Below are 19,918 nucleotides of genomic sequence, written 5' to 3' on the forward strand. Positions count from 1 at the left end.
TGCTATGATCCCAGCACACCAGGGAGCAGAGGACTGAGAAAAACCACAGTGCCCACCTCCTGCAGTGGCATTACTCTTAAGACTGTTTTTCTCCCTCTTGGAGTCTTTTCATGACTTACTATTTCCAGCACAAAAAGCTACAGGGCGAGAGGTTCACCAGGGCCCTTCTCTTGTGAGCAGCCTCTGGCCAGAGAAGCAGGAGACCCACCAATGGGTCTGAGCAGCCAGAAGGGCTAGCTTGGGCTCTGGCTCGGTGGAGGACCAGGTCCAGCAAGGGCACAGCCGCTGCAGGATGCCGTTTGGGATTCAGCGACACATTGTATGGTGTGGAGCTGCAGAAGTTCAGCTTGAAGAGGAGGAGCGTGGGCTTGTGGCACAGAGAAGGGAGTGTGTGGCATTGAGCCCTAACAGAGGCACGTCAGGTGTTGGCTGTGAAAGCAGGGCAGCTGCATGGAGCCTCTGAGGGTTACAGGGAGCACGGAGATGCCCATCCTCAGGAGACCAGGTCTGCAGTCAGCAATTCTGGTTTTGTTTTTCTATTGATTTTTTTCAGACTTGTATTAAAGTATAGTAGATTGAACCATATAAAATTACTCGTATTTGACTTTTTTGACCTACCAAATGATAGTTTGTGTTTCAGCCTATTTTGGTCAGAAAATCGTAGGTATAGCAGTGCTCTTGGTCTCCACAGGTGAATGAGCTCATGTAATTAGCTCCCCAGGTCCCCCCTTTGTGCTTCTGTCCTGTCAGTGCTCTTCTCCCAGTTCACACTGGTGTCTTGGAGTAGTTTATATGAAAAGAATCATCATGTGTTTGGCACCTTTCACTCACCATCAAATTGATGAAATTTATCCGTGTAATTCATTCACATTGCTATCTAATTTCTGTTGTGTGACCCACGTGCTCCTCATGGTCCCTGGTTTGTGTTCTAATGAAATGGCTGCTTGGGACTTCAAAAGTCCCCACTCTGCCATGTGCCTGCTCTCCCACCTCCAGTGTCCACTCAGTGAAGCCAGAGTCAACCCAGAACCATGGAGCCAGCACTGACACGGAGTGAGGCTGCATCCTCACGCTGTGTTGGGGACTCTGTGTCCACACTGAGCCAGAAGATGGCTGGAGGCTCATTCTCCAGGGTCTGTGTTCTCTGGCTTTCCTGTCTTCCACCTCATTCCACTACCCTATTCAGAAAGGGATGTGATAAAACACCCCAGATCTAGAAAGAAAGAAGAGTACTGGGTGGCACTAACAGAGCTCAGGGACACTGGGGGTGAGGACCCAGCAACAGAGCCCAGGTTTGATCCCCAGTCTGTGCTTTCTGTGACTTCCCTTAGTGGACTGTCTCAGCCATCTGAGACAGGGAGGATGTGTCCTTGTATCTGCCTGGCCTAGAGAGGGGGCCTTGGCTCTCCCTGTTCCTTGGCCCCTGTTTGGGCTGGGGTGAGGGTGCAGGGTGTGGCTCAGGCCTGGGCAGGGCTGTCTCCTGACCCCGACTCAGTCTCTCTTCCTTGCAGGTGTCAAACACAAAGGCCCCATGCTGAGCAGCAGCCTGATGCACTCTGAATCGGAACTGGACAGCGATGATGCCATTTTCACGTGGCCAGACCGGGAGAAGGGCAAGCTCCTGCATGGTCAGAATGGCTCTGTACCCAACGGGCAGACACCGCTGAAGGCTAGGAGCCCACGGGAGGAGATCTTATAGCTATCTGGTCTGTCTCCTCAGAGTAGGGGTTGGTAGTGCCAGGGCCCAAGCACTGCCAGGCTGGTTCCCTATCACCCAGGTCCGCGGGCAGCTGATCTCCCAGTATATGCTGGTTACTCCACCCCAACCCCCCACCCCAAAACTACTGGTACTTGAATCACAGACACTGTCCAGGAACCCATGAGCGAAGCTGTGAATGAAGAGATTTCCTCTTACCTGTCTGGTAGGCCCCCAGAACATCCTCACCTCAGGGGCTCCTTTATTGCAAGTCCCTCTTCCCCACCCAAGGGCAAGTACGGCCTGCTTCAGCATCCTCTCCAGCTGCCCTATGGTAGTGCTACTGGACCCAGGGTGCTACACAGAACCAAGAGCCAACAGCCTCCTGGCTCCAGGGGCTCAATGGAGGGTATGTTCTTTCTTCTCTTCTCTGGGGCATAGTGGGCCCCCTGGCAAGGCCAAGAGGACGTGGCATCCCTGCCCCACCACAGCTACTAGAACACTAGTGAGAAACAACGCCTGGCCCTCGGCACTGGAGCCTGCTCCTTTCTCTGATCAGCACTGTCAGGAGAGGACTGGCTGTCTGGGGGTGATGAGGGGCCCTGGCTTTGGGGGCTTTTGTGACACAGGCAGTGTCCCCCTTTCTTCCTCTGACTGGCAGCTGCTGCTTCCAGGCTCAGGCCACCACTCTGTGTCCCTAGAGAAGATAGCTACAGACTGGAATGTTGTGGCATGAGAGTGCATGTGTGTGACTGTCCACTGGTCTCCCAGTCCCTCCATCTTTGTCTTTTCTCTGTGTCTGCTGCACATGTGTGTTGAGTGAACGCGTGCGTATCTTCTCACCGGGCTCTTGGATGCTCAGAAGGAAACTTTGACTCAGTCTCTCAGCTCTGTGAAACAGAGGAATCCCACTGTTTTCTGTCACTGTTCCTCAGACCTACTAGCTGGGAATTGAGGAATGGGAGCTTTGGGGGAATGACTTCTAAAAAGAGATAATTTCTACTACTGCACTACTACTGTGTGTTGTAAGATGATTAAACATATATTTAATTGTGTGCCTACATCTCTGACCTGTGTCACAGGGCTAACGACGGTTGCAGCCTGCAAGGTCTTGCCCCTGGCAGGCAGTTTTGGACCTGCCATCAGTACATGTGACCCATGGTGCTGGGTCCTGCCTGCAATGGTGGGTGGGAATGCAGCACTCCTACCCTTTGGCTAAGGGAGGTGAGTTTTTTGTTCTTCCTTCTCATACCTTTTATTAACATTTTAATAATTCATGTCCCTTTATGTCTAAGCTAGGGGACAGAGTGTCCTAAGATCCAGAGTAAGACCTTAAGAAATTTTTGCCACTGCTATTCTTCTCTTTTGTGTTGACCAGCCTTAAGTGTGTGTACTCCTCATAGTTCATGGAGCCCTTTGCTGGATATGTGAGGGAGGGGAAGGGCTGGGCTAAGAAAGGGAGATGAGAGCAAAGGCCTTTGAACCTGTGCTTTGCCCAAGCTCTGTATAAAAACCAGCTGCAGGGGGGCAGCAGTGTCTCTGATCTTACAGGTCCAGAAGTTGAGCCATAGTGAGAAGTGGTTCAGTCCACACAAGCAGTGACTGAACTCGGGCTCAGCAGAGCCCCCTGCTCACACTGCTCAGGGCTTCTTCAGAAATAGTCCCTGGGTTAGGTCTGGGATGGAGCATGAGAATTTGCCTAATGATATCCTAGAAGATGTTGAGCCCCCCTGGTGCAGGGCCCCAATCCAAGGACCTCTAGGTGAAAAATGCATGGTCAGCCTCTTTCTTGCGCGCATGCGCGCGCGCGCGCGCGCGCACACACACACACACACACACACACACACGTAGAGCTGTAGCCTTTCCATCCTGAATGATGGTGGAGGGAGTAAGTACAGAGACCTCTATTGCCAAGGGGTGTACTCCAAGTGGGGCCAATCTGCTCAGCTGGGAATGGTAGGGTTGGATGATGCAGTGCTCCAGTCTGAATAGCCACAGCAGGTGGGCTCAGGGCCCAGTGGGCCATAGGGGTAGGAGCCTCACAGAAAACATTGAGCCTATTCAGAGTAGAAACTATTCAATATTTGCAGTTTGGGCAACAGAAACAATGGAGCTGAGTGAGGCTCGCTGTGGCAGGTGAAGTGTAGGAAGGTAAGGATCTGGTGAGGCTGGGGCACTGTGAGCAGCCTCCAAGAATTCAGGAAGGCTCTACAGGGTTCAAGTGCTCTGGCTTTCTTTCCCCTGGCCTGTCTGGTGAGCAGCGGGAGCTGCAGAGATCCTCATACACACTGAGAGAAGATGCCTGCAGTCAGGCCACCAGTCTCCAAGATAGACAGAGGGAACAGCCTTGACACCTTTGTGGATTTGTGTTGACTGGTTGGAGGGCCCCTATATATTTCTCTGGTCAAACTTGGCCACTGCTGTAATCTTCCACTCCTTAACTCCCCATCTGATATGGTGGCTACCTAATGTCTATTAGTATTAGTATTAGGCTGTGGCCATCCACTGTTGTGCCTCCTCTCCTACTTGGAGAGTACCCATAAGGCTCCCTTGGTCACAAGGAATGAAACTGAGGTTACCTCTCATGGGAACAAGGGAACTTTTATATCCAGTTCTTCTGACTGCCAATACCCAGCACCTGTCTTGGCAAGTTACTGTGATGCCTATTCCACCTTCCTGGCTGTGTTTTATTTACCCCACTTCTAATAAATCAACACATTCCTGTGCATTGACATTGGAGGTTCTCATGGACTTACTAGATCTTAACAGAATCACTTAGGAAACTAAAAGCACTGAATCCTAGAACCTATACCCAGATTTTTAAGTATTTAACTGATTTTATTAATTCCTTAGGTAATTTGTGCAGGTATACCACATCCAGTTGAAGGGGAAAAATAGCTCTTAGCAGCTCAGCTTCAAAAGACTTGCAAACCAGTTGGAAGGAAGGTAACAGGCACCCAGTATCCCCTATCAGCCCAGGAAAAGGCCCTTGAGATTGGGTGTAGCAGAGGTTGCTATTCATCAAACCCCAGAGCTTGTCATGTCCCCCACAACTGCTGACATGAGGTGCTAGATCTTGTAGCCCAGAAAACCAATCTCACTTTAAATGCCCATTTCTGTGATCTTGCTTAAACAGCTAGGTCAAAACCAACGCAAAAGGTAGTTAGTTCAAGCTTTGTGCTGCAGCATTTCAGGATTCTTCAACTGAAGTATAGCTGCACCGAGAAGTTATTTTTGCCATATGCAATAGTCACCCACACCCAAATCTTTGAGAACCCAGTGTCCTTAATGAATATTTTAAAAGACTCTCCTCAAATACTGAGCCTCCCTCCCCAAGGATATGGACAGTTACCATATACCGGGAGGGGCTGGTAAGACATGAGAAGAGACATGTGCTATTGCTGAATGGAGGACAATTGGTCAAGTCACTGTATCACTGAGACCCTATCAAGGCAGCCAAAGGCTCTGCCGGGATGGACAGGAGTGGGCTGGTGGATGACACCTAGGGATTGTGCCTCTTCCTGGTGCTGCTGCTTCCCAATGACCTGAATCAGGTAAATCTGTAAGCAGTTGCTGGGCGATTGGTCAGTCTCAACTCTAAGGTACCTAGAGGGTCAAGACTTTCCCCTTGTTAAGCTTACTGGCAGGGCAGCACAGAGGTAACAGGCTAAAATACCCAGATGCCACATGAGGAGTATGACCTGTGAGTCCCAAACAGCAACTAACATGGACTATCCAAACCAAGAATTTAAAATAAGGCAATATAATTAGGGAAATACTAGCAATGTGAAACAGGAACATGAACCAAGTGAAAACATTAAGTGTGAGAACACAGTGAATGGGTTGGGGGTGGCTCAATGATAGAGCACTTGCCTAGCATGTGAGGCACTGGGTTTCAACCTCAGCACTATGTCAAAAATAAAAAAATAAAGATATTGTAGAACTGAAAAAAAAAAAAAAAACAGCGAATGGGATAAAGAACAGATGAGAGTCAAAAACAGTGAGCTGGAGCATAATCTGGTGAAAATATGGGGTCACATGGTCTCACACATATATGACAGTTTTAACTCAGTAATAAACACAAGTCTAAGGCATTTCTATGGAGAAGTGGCGGAGTCCAAGAGTGGGGCACTGAAAGGGTAAGGGGAACTAACAAATGCAAAAGAAAGAAACACATGTCAAGTCATCTTTTGGCTAAATCTAAGACAATATGAGTTATCAAAATAAATAATCAAAGCTCCAGATTATAACTTTAAAAAATATTTTTAGTTGTAAATGGACACAATACCTTTATTTTTATGTGGTGCTGAGGGTCGATCAGTGACTTCCGCTGATCCACAATCCCAGTTCCCTGATTATAATTTTAAAAAACCTTTTTTTTTTTTTTAAGTTGTAGGTGGACACAATTTATTTTTTATGTGGTACTGAGGATCAAACCCAGTACCCCACATACGCTAGGCAAGTGCCCTACCACTGAGCCACAACACCAGGCCCACCAGATTATAACTTAATGTGTAAAATAGAATCCATTATGTATATATGTACATATATGCCTACATGCATGTAATTGTGTGTGTGTGTGTAAGTATTTTTGTTTCTCCAGTACTGGGAACTGAACCCAGGGATACTCTAGTACTTGATCTACATCTCCAGCACTTTTTTATTTTGAAACGGAGTCTTGCTAAGCTGGCCATGCTAGCCTGGAAGTTGTAATCTTCCTTTCTCAGCTTTCTGAGCCCCTGGGATTACAAGTTTGCCATTTTACCTAGTTTCAGTGTAATTTTTTTATAAAAAAGATCTAAATTCTAGAGCAAAAATGATGGGGAAAACACCCTATCAGACAAATATTAAGAGAAACTGCAAAAACAATGAAAAAAAAAAAAACCAAAAAACAAAACAAGACTCAATGGGGGGTGGGGCATGGGTGATTATCTACAGAAAAAAAGAACAAGAAAAGGTAAAGAGGATGGACATTATTATCTCCAACACAGTCTGAAAACAAAACAAAATTGCAGGTAGGAAAAGGGAGAATGGACAACTTCATTTTTTTAAAAAAGGAAATGAGAAAACACCTGTAACAGACTAATAGTATCATCCTGTCTGAACCTGGACACAGTCAAAGCATGCTGACACAGAAAAATTCAGAAGTGAAATCATTTTGGGAAACAGAAGATTAACCATGAAGGAAGCAATCACTTGATTCACTTTTTTAAAGAATGAACAACATGAGGGAAAAAAACAAAAAAAGAAAAACAGTGAGAAAGCCAGAAAAACATGATGAAATAGTTTACACTGACAAAATCAAATGCTGACACTTTCAAGACATAAAAACTTGAGTAGACCAGTGAACATTGTGTAAATAAAAAGGCAAAGACTTTCTTTGGGGGAATTAGAAAAAATTAAAAGGTTTACGGTTTTCCAACACTTAAGAAATTTTATGTAAGTTCTTTCACCAAATGAAAAAAAACTAAAACCTCCCCAGATCTTTTAACAGTGATTCCAAAACCAATTAAGAATTCAAGAGAAAAAAAATTTACTCCTGACTGTGGGTGCAAAAGCACAATTATTAACTATCTAAACCTAACAGTATATATTTTTTAAAAAATCAAGGAGGGTTTATTAAAGTATTCAAAAACGACTTCAACATTAGCATATTAATTCACATGCTTTAACAACAATAAAGGAGAAAAAGAACTATTATTATAATAGATGCTCTCCCAAAGCATTTGATAAATTCATCACTTATTAAAAAAGAAAGACCCATGTTAAACCAGGAATAGGAGGGAATATCCCTAATAAAGGTTATGTATCAATTAGTGTGTATACATGTAGAGATACATATAAAATATGTCATGATCAATTAGGACTTAATCAAGGAACATAGGCTTAATATTAGAAAAATCCACTAACATAATTCACTGAATAAAAACTACGATCTTATAAAGAAAAAAGTGTTTGATAATGTTCACATTTTATCTGATGAGGGGTAGGGTGGAGATGTAGAAAGCAATCAGACTTAACTTGATAATAATGAAAATTGCTTTCCAGGTGGATATATAAGTCTATATTTACTTTTGTCTTGTGTAAGGTTTTGTAATTTCCCTTTACCACAAACACATTGACATTATCCATTATTCTATTTTAGGCCAGTTTTTACGGTATAAAATGACACCTCAAAAAACTCTGATAGAGCACTCGCCTAGCACATGCGAGGCCCACATAAAAATAAATAAAATAAAGGTATTGTGTTCAACTACAACTAAAAAATAAAAATTTAAAAGCAGCAGCAACAACAACAACAAAAACTCCAGCAAACTTTCCATTATGGAGTTTTGAGCATCTCTTCATGAACTGTTAACCCTTTTTTAGACTTCATATATAAACTATCATTACCCTTTGTTCGTTCAATATTCTTGGACTCAGTATATTTTTTGTATATGCTAGATATAAATCCACTGGTTGCTTTCAACATTGCAAGATCCTAAGTCTTTATCCTTTACTGAATAAGAATCTTTAATTTTGACATAATAAAATTAATCTTATTTTCCATATGTGGTTTGTGCTTTGGGGGATTTATTGTTTGTTGATGCATCTAGATCACAATAATATTCTATATTTCCTAATATTTTTTAAATTTACATTCCACTTTTAAGTCTTTATTCATCCCACACTTTTGCATATGATGCCAGTAAGGGATTCTGTTTTATTTTCCTCCATGTAAATGCTAGCTTTCCAACACCATCTACTAAAACTCAGGGAATTCTTGTGTATTACTGTAACTATGTATTACTGTAACTAAGGTACTTTTATACTTTTACCTTTTGTTTCTACTGTGAATAGTTTCAATTATGTTACCTAATAAGGTTACTGCTCTTATAGAAAAATGCTTGAAATGCTTATGAATCTATTTTCTATTTAATGAAGGTAACTTGAACTGTTTTAATAGCTTTTGGATTCTCCTCTTTTTTGTCATAAACATCTAAAAAATGCTGATTTTAAAATAATGAGTTTTATTCCTCACCTTTCAATATTGATAATCTTTTTCATTTATTCATTTCTTACACTTATGATCAGAACTTCCCATTCTGTGAAGCAGTCATGGGACAGCAAGCATAGTGGATATATTAGGACACTGGTTTGGCTACTTTAATAGAGACCAAATAACAATGGCTTAAGTAAAATGAAAAGTTTCTTACGTGAAGGCCTGACCTCACAGTCAGTTCAGGAGAGAAGTGGCTCTGTCCATGAGGTGAATGTGCTTCTGGTACACATCCCTTTCCTTTGTGGAAAAAAACTGGTCTGTTACAGCTATAGTCACATTCTAGCCTATGGAAAAGGGGAAATGCAAAACGACTACATGCATCTTCCTTTAAAGATGTGGCCTGGTAGTTGTAAACTCAGTTAAGTCCAGCAGTCAATGTTTATCATAAATTTCTTCCTTTTTTGCAATATAATGAAGTACATCAATGGATTTTTGAGATGCTGATCAATACTGATGTGCATACAAGCACATGAGTAAGTACTTTTATTATAATATTTATTATAATATTTAATTATGCTTAATATTTGATTTAAAATATGTAGAACTGATCATATAGAGTATTAAGTTTGCAGAATCCACAGTACTGAACTTAATGAAAGACTGCAATATGGGAACTAACATTTAATTGAAGTCTTAGATTTTTTTTTTTATTTTAACATACAAATTGCATTACATACTGACATTTAAAAGCCTACCATGAACCAAGCAAAACCAAAGGAGTTGTTATTATTTACCCTATAAATAAGAAAACAGAGGCAGCACAAATTGTATACAATTTACCTAACATTGTATACAACCAGCAAGTGGAAAAACTAGATTCTAAAAGTCTGTGATTGTTCCACTACGTAACAATGCCTCACAATTAAAATTTTCTTCAATGATGGTAGTAACACAGTGTAATGGTAAGACATGAATGATATAGAGGAATTGGAGGTATTATTATTTCTCAATGCTTTTTGTAAAATTTTTGTATATGCTAGATATAAATCCATCCACTGGTTGCTTTCAACATTGCAAGATCCTAAGTCTTTATCCTTTACTGAATAAGAATCTTTAATTTTGACATAATAAAATTAATCTTATTTTATTCAACTCAGCATTGTAAGGGAACTTTTTATTCACTAAAATAAAACTAAAAAATCTGAATTTAATTGAAAACTGTGATTCCTTTTTAAAATTCATTTACTTTAGACTTTTTGGGGAAAACTCCCATTTTACAAAACTGGAATGTCACAAGGCAGATAGAAATGGTCTACATGCAATTTGGAGGCATAATTGTAGTTAGAAGAATGCCATTAGTTTTTCACTCTCATATTAAGTGTTTTTATGTTTACTTAGGAATGGATAGATTCCTAATTCTAATCTCGAAATTTCAAAATCACTGAAGTTGACTGATGAAAGTTTTGTACTCATCTAAAAAAAAAGAAAGGAAAAAAAGGCAGAAGTGAAATATATGCATACCTGATATTTGTAGATGTTGGGGTTTTGAATACAGCCAATAAATAAACTAAAAAATGGAAACAAGTCTTTTGATGGAAAAACGTGCAACATTATTTGTGAACTAAATAAAACTCAAATAATTTCTTTTCTGAAAATTGCTCTTTTTCTTGGTGGTTTTACTATCTGTTGGGTCACACCAATATGGTCAAATACAAAAATGTACTTAAAGTTGCTTGAAGACAAAGAAAAAGAATTCATCCGCCAAATACAAATATACTGTTTTATTCTAAGGGAATATTTCTGTGGTTTCTGCAAAGGGAAAACCCAAAAGTGGTTAAAAGGCAAAAGAACAGAAAGGATGCTTGAGATGTTTCTTTTTTTGTTTGTTTTTTTTCTCTCCTGAGGGGAAAATGTAATTTTATACAATTTTAATAAAATAAGCAAACAACTGGACATATCAACAGCTATGCTTATGAGCAATGACCAATGATTAATCATATTTTCTTTATGAATTAGTTTAGGGTTCTGAGTGACTCTGTACTAACATGCAGTTGAAATCCTGATACAGTCATTTATCTGGGTATTATTGGTTGTTTTCAGTTAAAAGATACAGATTTTTTTCCTTTTGGGTATTACAATTTATCCACTATGTGCTAACAGTATTTGTTTTTCATACAACTACAGAGACAGGGAAAATGTTAGTGTTTATACAAACCATAAAATTCGTATAGTGGGACCATTACACCTGATGTTTCTGGATGGTTTTATTGGCAGACTTATCAGACAATCCAATTGTTTTCCTCCAGTCAAACAAGTTCTAGAAGTAGGAAGTTTTCCAGTCAGAAATGACACACAGAGATGTAATTAATCATACAGAATCAGGGCAGATTTACTTCTTTCACACAGTTCTTAGTAACAAAAGTGAGATTTGTTACAGGCAGGGGGATAGAACCATCAAGTACACAATGTCAAAAGGCCCACTTTTAATTCTGTTATAGTTAAATGACTTTCATTTATTAAAAAAAATACACCTGCCATCCCCACCTAAAATATGGGACATACTGAAAAGGATTTCAAGATTAAACTTTCTAAGAAGATTTTTTTGACTTCTCTCAGTTTTATCATAAGGTCAAATAAACCTTGGCTAAAGATGTTCTATTGACTGGCCAACATCATAAAAGCTTTGATTTCAAAATTTTGTAGCAAAGAACTGAGAATTGTGATGAGGGACATAGACTGATATGGCCACACACGCCTATGACTTGCAATCCTCATAGAACTACTAAAACAGCTAGAGTTTGGAATAATGCTATAAGAAGACAGTCAATGTCTGAATCCTAACCCCAGAATCCCTATTTTCAAGTTTCCTAGGGCAACAAGGTCATCTTTTAAATGTTTTACACAAGAACCTACCGAGACCTTTTCTACCATAATTCGGATAGCTAAGTAATACTGTGTCTCTGGAACTGCCCATGGATTTACCAGACAAAGTTCAGGAGAGAGACTATACTTTTTGAAATGACAAGGGCCTCCAAAAACTGATGCAAAAGACAAAAAAAGAGGAATCATTTGGGAAATAGGAAGGTAAAACAATGGAAGAAAAGCTGCCACTGGGGGAAAAACAAAAACAAATGGAGAGCCCCATTTCTGTGTACCACAGCTCAAGCTATGAGACATCAGCGATAAAGGCCTGCACCCAGAGAAGTGGGCATTTTAGTGGGTTCTTTACAAACATTTCAAGACACTTGGGGTCTAATGGGCTCCACAGATCTTCTGTGTGCATAATTAGTTTGTGGAATATCATCCCCTTTACCTTCATTACCCACCTTGAGACCCATAGATGAGAAAGCTAAACCCAGAAGTCGAAAGGGACACATCACTATTAATAGGAGTGAAGGTCATTTTCCCTGATATGAGGGGGCCCTGGTAAAAGCATCAGAGGCTTCTATCCTTCACATAATTGGCTTGGCAGTGAAAATCAAAATCAAGACCACTTCACTAACTTGGAAAAAAGTTGTGTATTTTTATTGGGTCTTCAGGTCTGGGTCTCCCAGTCCCATCTGATGTCACTCTCAGCTTTGTATCGAATTCTCCCTTGACTTTACCAAGGTCTTGCCCAAGTAGCCAAGGTCTCACTCCAAAGCTACCTCTCTAAGGTCTAAGGTTACTATGGTAGAGTTTTATACAACAGTTTTCCTTAAAAATATTCCACGATTTTGTTATTCCCAAACAAAATAAGATTATGCACCACTCAGAGAAATTGGTTAGTCATTCTGAAGATGTCTAAGAACTATATCACTGCCAAAGAACATTTCTCAGTTCAAATTCTTTCCTTCAGTTTTCATTTGTACATCCACACTGTGGATCATCTGTTTCGTTTCCCATGTCTCATAATTGAGTCAAGAGGACTTGGGCTTAAACATTGCTTTCCAACAGCTGGATGCATTCACAGTTTGGTGCATACCAATGTGTATGAAAATAGGAACCTCACTTCCATCTTAATCTGATAGTTCAACATCAGAGTCTTCAGATTTGGCTTTGGCAAGTTCTTCATGTACCTCCCTCACCATGAGAATACGTGTTAACATGGTGTCCAGGGTACCAGGGTCTATTGGGAATGTGGAGTACCACATGGGACTATTCGGAACACAGGAGCGCTCAGGCTGAAGGTAAAACACATCATTCCTCTGCTTCACACTTTCAGAACTATTCACAGAGGGGGAGAAAAAACAAAGAAAATTAAAGATTAGAGTTCAAGAAATATGAACTATTCTTTAATATAATGGCTCTCAACTTTTCCCCACTGTGACTCATATCATAAATACATCTATCCAGAGGAATAAAAAGGTTTATAAGCATCTTCCTGCCAGAAGCAATCTGTAACTTCACGTCTTTTCTTGAACATTCAAGAAGTCTCACCCATTGGATGTTGAGTACATAAGACAAAATGTAAATCACAAACTTGAGTCCTTAAGACATTGTTAGAAGCAACACAAGTCAACTCATATGTAACATTACAGCTGAGAATCACACATCCTAAGTGCCCAGTATCCTAAAATGAAACCCAAGGATACTTAATATCATAAGTCAAACAACAATTATTGTTTCTTTGAGAAAAAGTGCCTTAGTATGGTTTATAATCATAAGGTTTCTCTAAAACAAAGGGCCAAAAAAAATCTCAATCCCTTAAATATCATCTTTGTATTTGTAGGTTTAGTAAAAGAAGCTCTCCTTAGAATTTCTTTCCTACATTAATAATAAATTACTATAGATTAGGTATCCCACAAAGGTTGGGCAACACTTGTGAAGATCAAGTAACAGCAGTGATTCTTTTCAAGATTTTTTTTGGGGAAAAACATCAAAATAAGGTGGTTTATTTTTTGGTTCAAAACTATTTTTTGGTTTATAGTTTATAACTATAAACTCTAGAATGGAGGGGGGAGAAAACTGAGAGGTTAAATCTCCCTGCTTAAGGTTATAGGTCAGCTACATTTCTGATGTTCAAGCCTCTGAAATCCACACTGTCATCCAAGTTCTGAAGTGCGCTGTATGTAGTGCAGAGGAAGATCACTTACCATTTTGACAGGTAAAACTCATAAAGTCGGACTGGGCATCTTAGTGGGTTATCAGTATTCTCTGCCATCTCTACACCCACTGGGGCCTCATCATCTTCATTTCGTTTCCTCTTGCCAACAGTTAGTTTATCTTGAGACAGAAAATAATAATCAAAAGATTACATTAGAAAAGTCTATTTTTCAAGACTTAACACATCCAATGAGCTATGCTTCACAGTCAGAACTTTGCTATTCCTTCCCTTTTACTCTGTTCATTCAACAAGATTTATTCAGCTCCCATGGAAGTGCCAGGCATTATCTGAAGGGCAGGGTTTATAGCATTAAAACAAAGTGTCTGTTTTGGAACAGTTAGGGTTCTCCAATTCACCAAAGTGGAGGCACTATGGGAAAAAAAGCATGGTGTTGGAATTTAAGTCTTTATTCTGAGCCTGGCTTATTAAAAAACTTGACTATGCGGGGCTGGAGTTGTAGCTCAGTGGTAGAGTACTGGCCTCATATGTGGAAGGCAATGGGTTCGATCCTCAGCACCACGTAAAAATAAATAAAATAAAGGTATTGTGTTCATCTACAACTAAAAATAGTAACAAAACAAAACAAAACTTGACTATGTGCAGGGCTCCTAACCATAGCAAGACAGGCAGAAAAAAGGGGTTCCATGTGCTCTTCTATTATAGTAATAAACCTAGATAGAGACTGTCATTCCTTTATCTGAAAAATATTTCTACTGTGGGGCACACCAGTGCCCAGTGGGGCACTTGTTCAAATTGCTTTTATTCTAGTATTGTGAAAAATGGTACTGTTCTTAGGAAAAGAAATTCTCGGTTATCACTGGATAAGAAAAGAACAAATCTTTTCTCACTAATATGATTCTCCAGGGGCCAAAGGTTACTACAAAGATACCAGGATGAAGGCATGCAAAGTAAGCTGTTTCTTTCCCACTTTTCCTTTCAATTTTCAAGAGAACAGTAGGTAGACCTGAGAACCCAATAAAAAAGGTTTTCTTCTTCTAAAGCTGCTTTTAACCACTTGGTTTGGGACTTTACTCAGCTTCTTGTACCATTACTTCAAGAAAAATCAACCATTTTCTACTTATAGATTGCCTACATAGGGAGACTTCAGTATTTAGAAAATAAGTTGTATTTATTATCAACCTTGTCAAATACCTACACAGAAAGTGAAAATACTACCTTACTGCCTCTCCCCTCCTCCAACTAGTATCAATTAAAAACACAAAGCAGGTTACATAAACAAAACTAAGGAATCAGGATGTTCACATTAGGAGAAAGAGATAGTATAGTGAAGGAGCAAATGAAAAAAGTCCATACAAAATTGTATGCCACAATTATTTATAAATTTCAGTTTCAGAAATTTTAAATTTTTACATTCAAAACATACATTTCACTCTTAGAAGTATAATTCAATTTGGGGCATTTCAGAAGTTATTCTGGTCAAAACTAATAAATTTAATTTCTAGTTCTATAATATAATATTTAATATTTTTTAAATATTAAAATAACTTATTTAACAGGGTGTTTGTCAACAAAAGATCATAAACTGTCTAATAAAACTGCCCCTGCTAGCCAGGCACAGTGGCACACACCTGTAATACCAGAGGCTCTGGAAACTAAAGCAGGAGGATTGTGAGTTCAAAGCCAGCCTAATCAAAAGAGAAGTGCTAAGCAACTCAGTCAAACCCTGTCTCTAAATAAAATACTTAATAGGGTTGGGGAGGTGGTTCAGTGGTGGAGTGCCCCTGAGTTCAATTCCCAATACCCACCCCTGCCCCCAAAACACAACCCTGTGCCTGTTGACTTTAGTCTATTGTGGATAAAAGCAGTGTGTATAGGCCAACTTTTAAAATTCTGTCAGAATTTCAGTGTTAACTAAAAAAAGGCACTGTGGTCAAAACACGATTTAGAAACAACAAGATAAAAATTAAAGAGTCTTTTAACTAGGCGTCTTTTAACTAGCAAAAATTGACTTATTTGATACCTGTACATCAGTGATTTTCTATTCTAGTTGTATATGTAAATTCCCTGAGAAATTTTAAAATGTAGATTACTTGGGCTCTACTCAATTAAACCAGTATTTCTAATTTAAAAGCCAATAAAAATATACTGAAGCAAGTGATTCCTTATATTTTAAAGTAAGTCTTTAAATTTCCCTCATGACAGAGAAAAATATTGAAATGTTAAGAAGAAAGCTACATTACACTCTCCTGTGTGTGTAACTTACCATCACCCCCCTGCGATAACTGTTTTAGTAATATGAGACTTCAAACAGAAGCCTCAGACACCACCACACACCTGGCTCTGACTCTTGCTTCTGTAAAGGTGGGAAGAACCTCAGATATGTCATCTTGGTACTGTACTTCAGAGTCCTGGTCCGCCTCATCACATGGGCAAAGGAAAGCTTCAAGTGCTCAGTAACATTCTTTAGTTGAAAGTATTTGGTATTAAAAAAAAGGAGGGTGTTTAAGAGGACGATTGGTGAGTAAGCGCCCAGCTGTTTGCACTCCCACAAATGCTCTTCTTCGATGCGAGAGAACATGTAACCTAGACAGAGGGGGAAGAAACAGTACTGAGCACCTGCTACATAGCACTACATAAACTCTCAAATTCTAGGACAGGAAGGTATGAAGGGAAAGACAAGACTGCTCCTCTCTTTCCCCGTCTTCTTTATGTAGAAAAAAAGAAGACATACCATAAAGAAAAGGGAAGAGGGGCCAGGGGAATATTCAGTGGTAGAGTGCTTGCCTAGCATGGGCGAGGCCCTGGGTTCAACTCCCAGAACTACCAAAGCGGTGGGGGGCAGGGGGGATTCCATCAAAGTAGACACTGAGCACTCCCCAGAAAACTATTCTAGCCTATTATTTTATCAGAGGGTAGGGCAATCTTCCCTGTGAAGGTTCAGAGACTATAAATATTTTAGGTTTGTGGGCCAGATAAGCTTTCAACATTTTTGCATCTTTGTCATTGTAAAAAATAAGAAGCCACAGATAATATATAAAAGAAAACGACGTGACTTCATGCCAGGTAAAATGTATTCATAGTCAAATTTGAATTTCATACAATTTTGATTATATAAAATATTAATTCCTTAAACTTTTCTCCAACCATTAAAAAACATTAAAACTATTTTATTTGTAGCTCATTAACTACAAAAACAGGAATAATCCAGATTTGGCCCCTTGGTAAGTTTTACCAACTCCTGTTGAGATCACTAAACTTATTGCCAGCTGGCTCAGTCTTATTTAGACAATATTTGAAGGCAGATGACCTCCTCTCTGCCACCCCTCTCAATTTTATTGAGTGGTTACATCCTAATGACTTAGTTAGTATTTGTCTTGAAAGGTACAGGTCTTAAATAAGACTTTTTTTATATACCCATATGGTCCCTTAAATTCAGGTTTTTCTTAATGTTCTCAATCCTCTTTGTTGCTATTTCTGCACTCTATTCTTGGGAGATTTTCCATAAAAATAACTACATTACTTCTAAATTCCTAGCCCCCTCTCTGAATGCATCAAATCACCATGTTGCTCCAAACGTCTCAATGGTGCTCAGCAGTCCAACCAACAGGGACATGTTTTTCTGAGAATACCCAATGCTCTCTATTCTGTCAAGGCGCCTGAGATGAAGAGTGAATTATGAACTTCTCTGATAACATAAAGACAATTCAAGGAGGAGACTGTAACTCTCTTAACCCAGTTCTGTGTAGACACAAATGACTGAAAAGATCCAATGTTAACAAGCAGAACATGTGTGAACTATGGATCAAATGTGTGGCTTCACTGATACTATCATATAAAAAAAGAATTTTTAAAAAAGTAAATGAAATCTCAGTTTAGTTTTCATTTTGAGCAATAGTATCCATACATGCATTGAGAGAAAGTTACAATTTTACTAAAATATTCCAAGAATAAATCAAAGACTTTCTTCTCAAAAGCTCCAATATTTTATGTCAGGATATATAAAACAATTTTACAAAAAGATAATCACAAAATGTAAGCTATTTTAAAAAGCATATCATGAAAACAAGGAAAATAAAAAAAATCATCCTACCATTAGGAAGAATTGTAGGTTCCCATATTTTCAAGAGTTTGGTGAGTTCAATCATAAATCTTGAATAGGGTTCAGTAAAAATGTTATCTATTCTACCATTTTCAAACAGGTACTAAAAGAAAAAAGACATACACATATTGATAAAGAAAAAACACAAGATTAAAAATATTATTTTAAGGAAAATAGTTTTCCCTTAATTTTTATTCTTACAATAATATAAATGATGTTTTTAATGATTCATTCTGAAATGCCAGAAATTCAAGTAAAAGGTCTCATTCATGCTCAGCACTGAGGTAAAGTTTTTGTTTTCTTTTTAAAATATAAAATTATTATAAATAATAAACCTTTAGTCAGTTCATGACACTGATAAAACAAAAACTGGTTCTAATGCATACTTCCCAAATCATGTTTTTCTTATAATGCGTATCTGCACACATGCTCTCAAAAATTTCTTGTTTTTCACTCTAACTACAAGATTGTTTCCTAAAATAATACATTTAGCTAATATCAGGTGACCCAAAGAAACCCAAGTAAAAAAACTATTTAGCACCTTCTAGCCACAGCTCTCAGCTCTCTGTTCCACAACCAAGCCCTCAAAAAAGTTCAAGTTTAATTACAGGACATTAAATTATGCTAGTTGTAACCATCAACAGCTATATCACAGGATATAAAATAGGGGACAGCTTGAAGAAAATACTGTTTAAAAATGAATTTTCAGATAAAATTAACTTTTAAGTCAAATAAAATTACAGAACAATACAAGGCAGCACCTTTAGCATGTAATTATAATGCTATGTTATATAATTATAAATAGTATATACATATATCATATAACTATGGTATTTTGAATTTATCCATAGTTAAACATGGTTTCAAATCTGCATTTCTATCTATGTATGATCTGGAGAAGTTGTTGATAGACCTTTATTTATTTTTATGTGGTGACCCTAATGCTTCACACATGCTAGGCAAGCGCTCTACCACTATGCCACAACCCCAGCCCTTCAATGTGCATTTTTATGAAGCCACTACAAAGGAAATTTATGATCTTACTGCCAGATATTATATTTTTATTTATTTATATTTTGGTGGTTGGGGGATGGTGGTAACCAGGGATTGAACCCAGGTAACTCAACCTCTGAGACATATCCCCAGTCCTTTTTTGTATTTTATTTAGAGACAGGGTCTCATTGAGTTGCTTAGCACCGCCATGTTGCTGAGGATTGTAATCCTCCTGCCTCAGCCTCTGGAACCACTGGGATTAAAGGCATGTGCCACTATGCCTGACCACATTATAGTTTTGTTGTTGGACAATATTTGGTTTTCCCTTTTAATAAAGTCAATTTCTCAACTTAAAATATTTTATCATCATTTTGGAAAAAGTTTAAAATATAGAAAAAGTGGAAGAGAAGACTAAGCTCAGTTTACAAAGCCAACTATTAATATGCAGGGATATTTTAATCTTTAAAAAATTCCATTATAAATAGAGTTAAGATTTATAACTTATACAAATACATCAGTACATATAATTTTTTTTTTTCTGTACCAGGGGTTGAACCCAGAGCTTTGTGCATGCAAGGCAATCACATTTCCAGATCTTGTAATTTTTTGATACAGAGTCTCATTAAGTCATTTAGGCTGGCCTGGAAAGCTTGCAATTCTCCCACCTCAGCCTCCTGAGTTACCAGAATTATAGGCGTGTGGCACTGCACCCAAGTTTAAAACACATACACACACACACACACACACACAAAAAAAAAAAAAAACAAACCCATCTCATCCCACTTAGATCAGGAATGAGGAACACGTGTGAGATAGGAAAGGAAGAAATAAATATCTCTATTTGCAGATGACAAGAACTATCTATAAGGAATCCCAAGACTCCACACACACACAAAAAAACTAGTTATTAGGGCTTATAAGTGAATTCAGCAAAGTTGCAGGAACAAGCAAGACACTCCCTCACCAAAAAAAATCAATTTTATTTGTATAAACTAACAATGAACAATACAATTAAAGGAAATTAAGAAAACAAGCCTATTTAAAGTAACAACAAAAAGAGAATAAAATACTTTAAAAATATAAGGAGGTAAAAGACTTAAA

At 38.7% G+C, this 19,918-nt stretch overlaps 2 protein-coding genes across 10 annotated transcripts in view; one reads left to right on the top strand and one right to left on the bottom strand.

Annotated features, from left to right (window-relative positions):
* Kiaa0319l (KIAA0319 like) overlaps positions 1-3,501 on the top strand; it is a 106,721-nt gene extending 103,220 nt beyond the window's left edge. For all 4 annotated transcript variants that reach the window (XM_076860770.2, XM_076860767.2, XM_076860768.2 and 1 more), the window contains exon 21: positions 1,512-3,501. In XM_076860770.2, the coding sequence (XP_076716885.1) occupies positions 1,512-1,699 (188 nt within the window). In that variant the 3' untranslated portion in view covers positions 1,700-3,501. The remainder of the gene's footprint in view (positions 1-1,511) is intronic.
* Positions 3,502-10,927: 7,426 nt separating this feature from the next.
* Zmym4 (zinc finger MYM-type containing 4) overlaps positions 10,928-19,918 on the bottom strand; it is a 144,332-nt gene continuing 135,341 nt past the window's right edge. For all 6 annotated transcript variants that reach the window (XM_076860765.2, XM_076860764.2, XM_076860761.2 and 3 more), the window contains 4 exons: positions 17,816-17,927; positions 16,060-16,308; positions 13,754-13,883; positions 10,928-12,884 (listed from right to left, as the gene is read on the bottom strand). In XM_076860765.2, the coding sequence (XP_076716880.1) occupies positions 12,677-12,884; positions 13,754-13,883; positions 16,060-16,308; positions 17,816-17,927 (699 nt within the window). In that variant the 3' untranslated portion in view covers positions 10,928-12,676. The remainder of the gene's footprint in view (positions 12,885-13,753; positions 13,884-16,059; positions 16,309-17,815; positions 17,928-19,918) is intronic.

This window comes from Callospermophilus lateralis, chromosome 7, assembly GCF_048772815.1.
Source record: "Callospermophilus lateralis isolate mCalLat2 chromosome 7, mCalLat2.hap1, whole genome shotgun sequence".
Lineage (NCBI taxonomy): Eukaryota > Metazoa > Chordata > Mammalia > Rodentia > Sciuridae > Callospermophilus > Callospermophilus lateralis.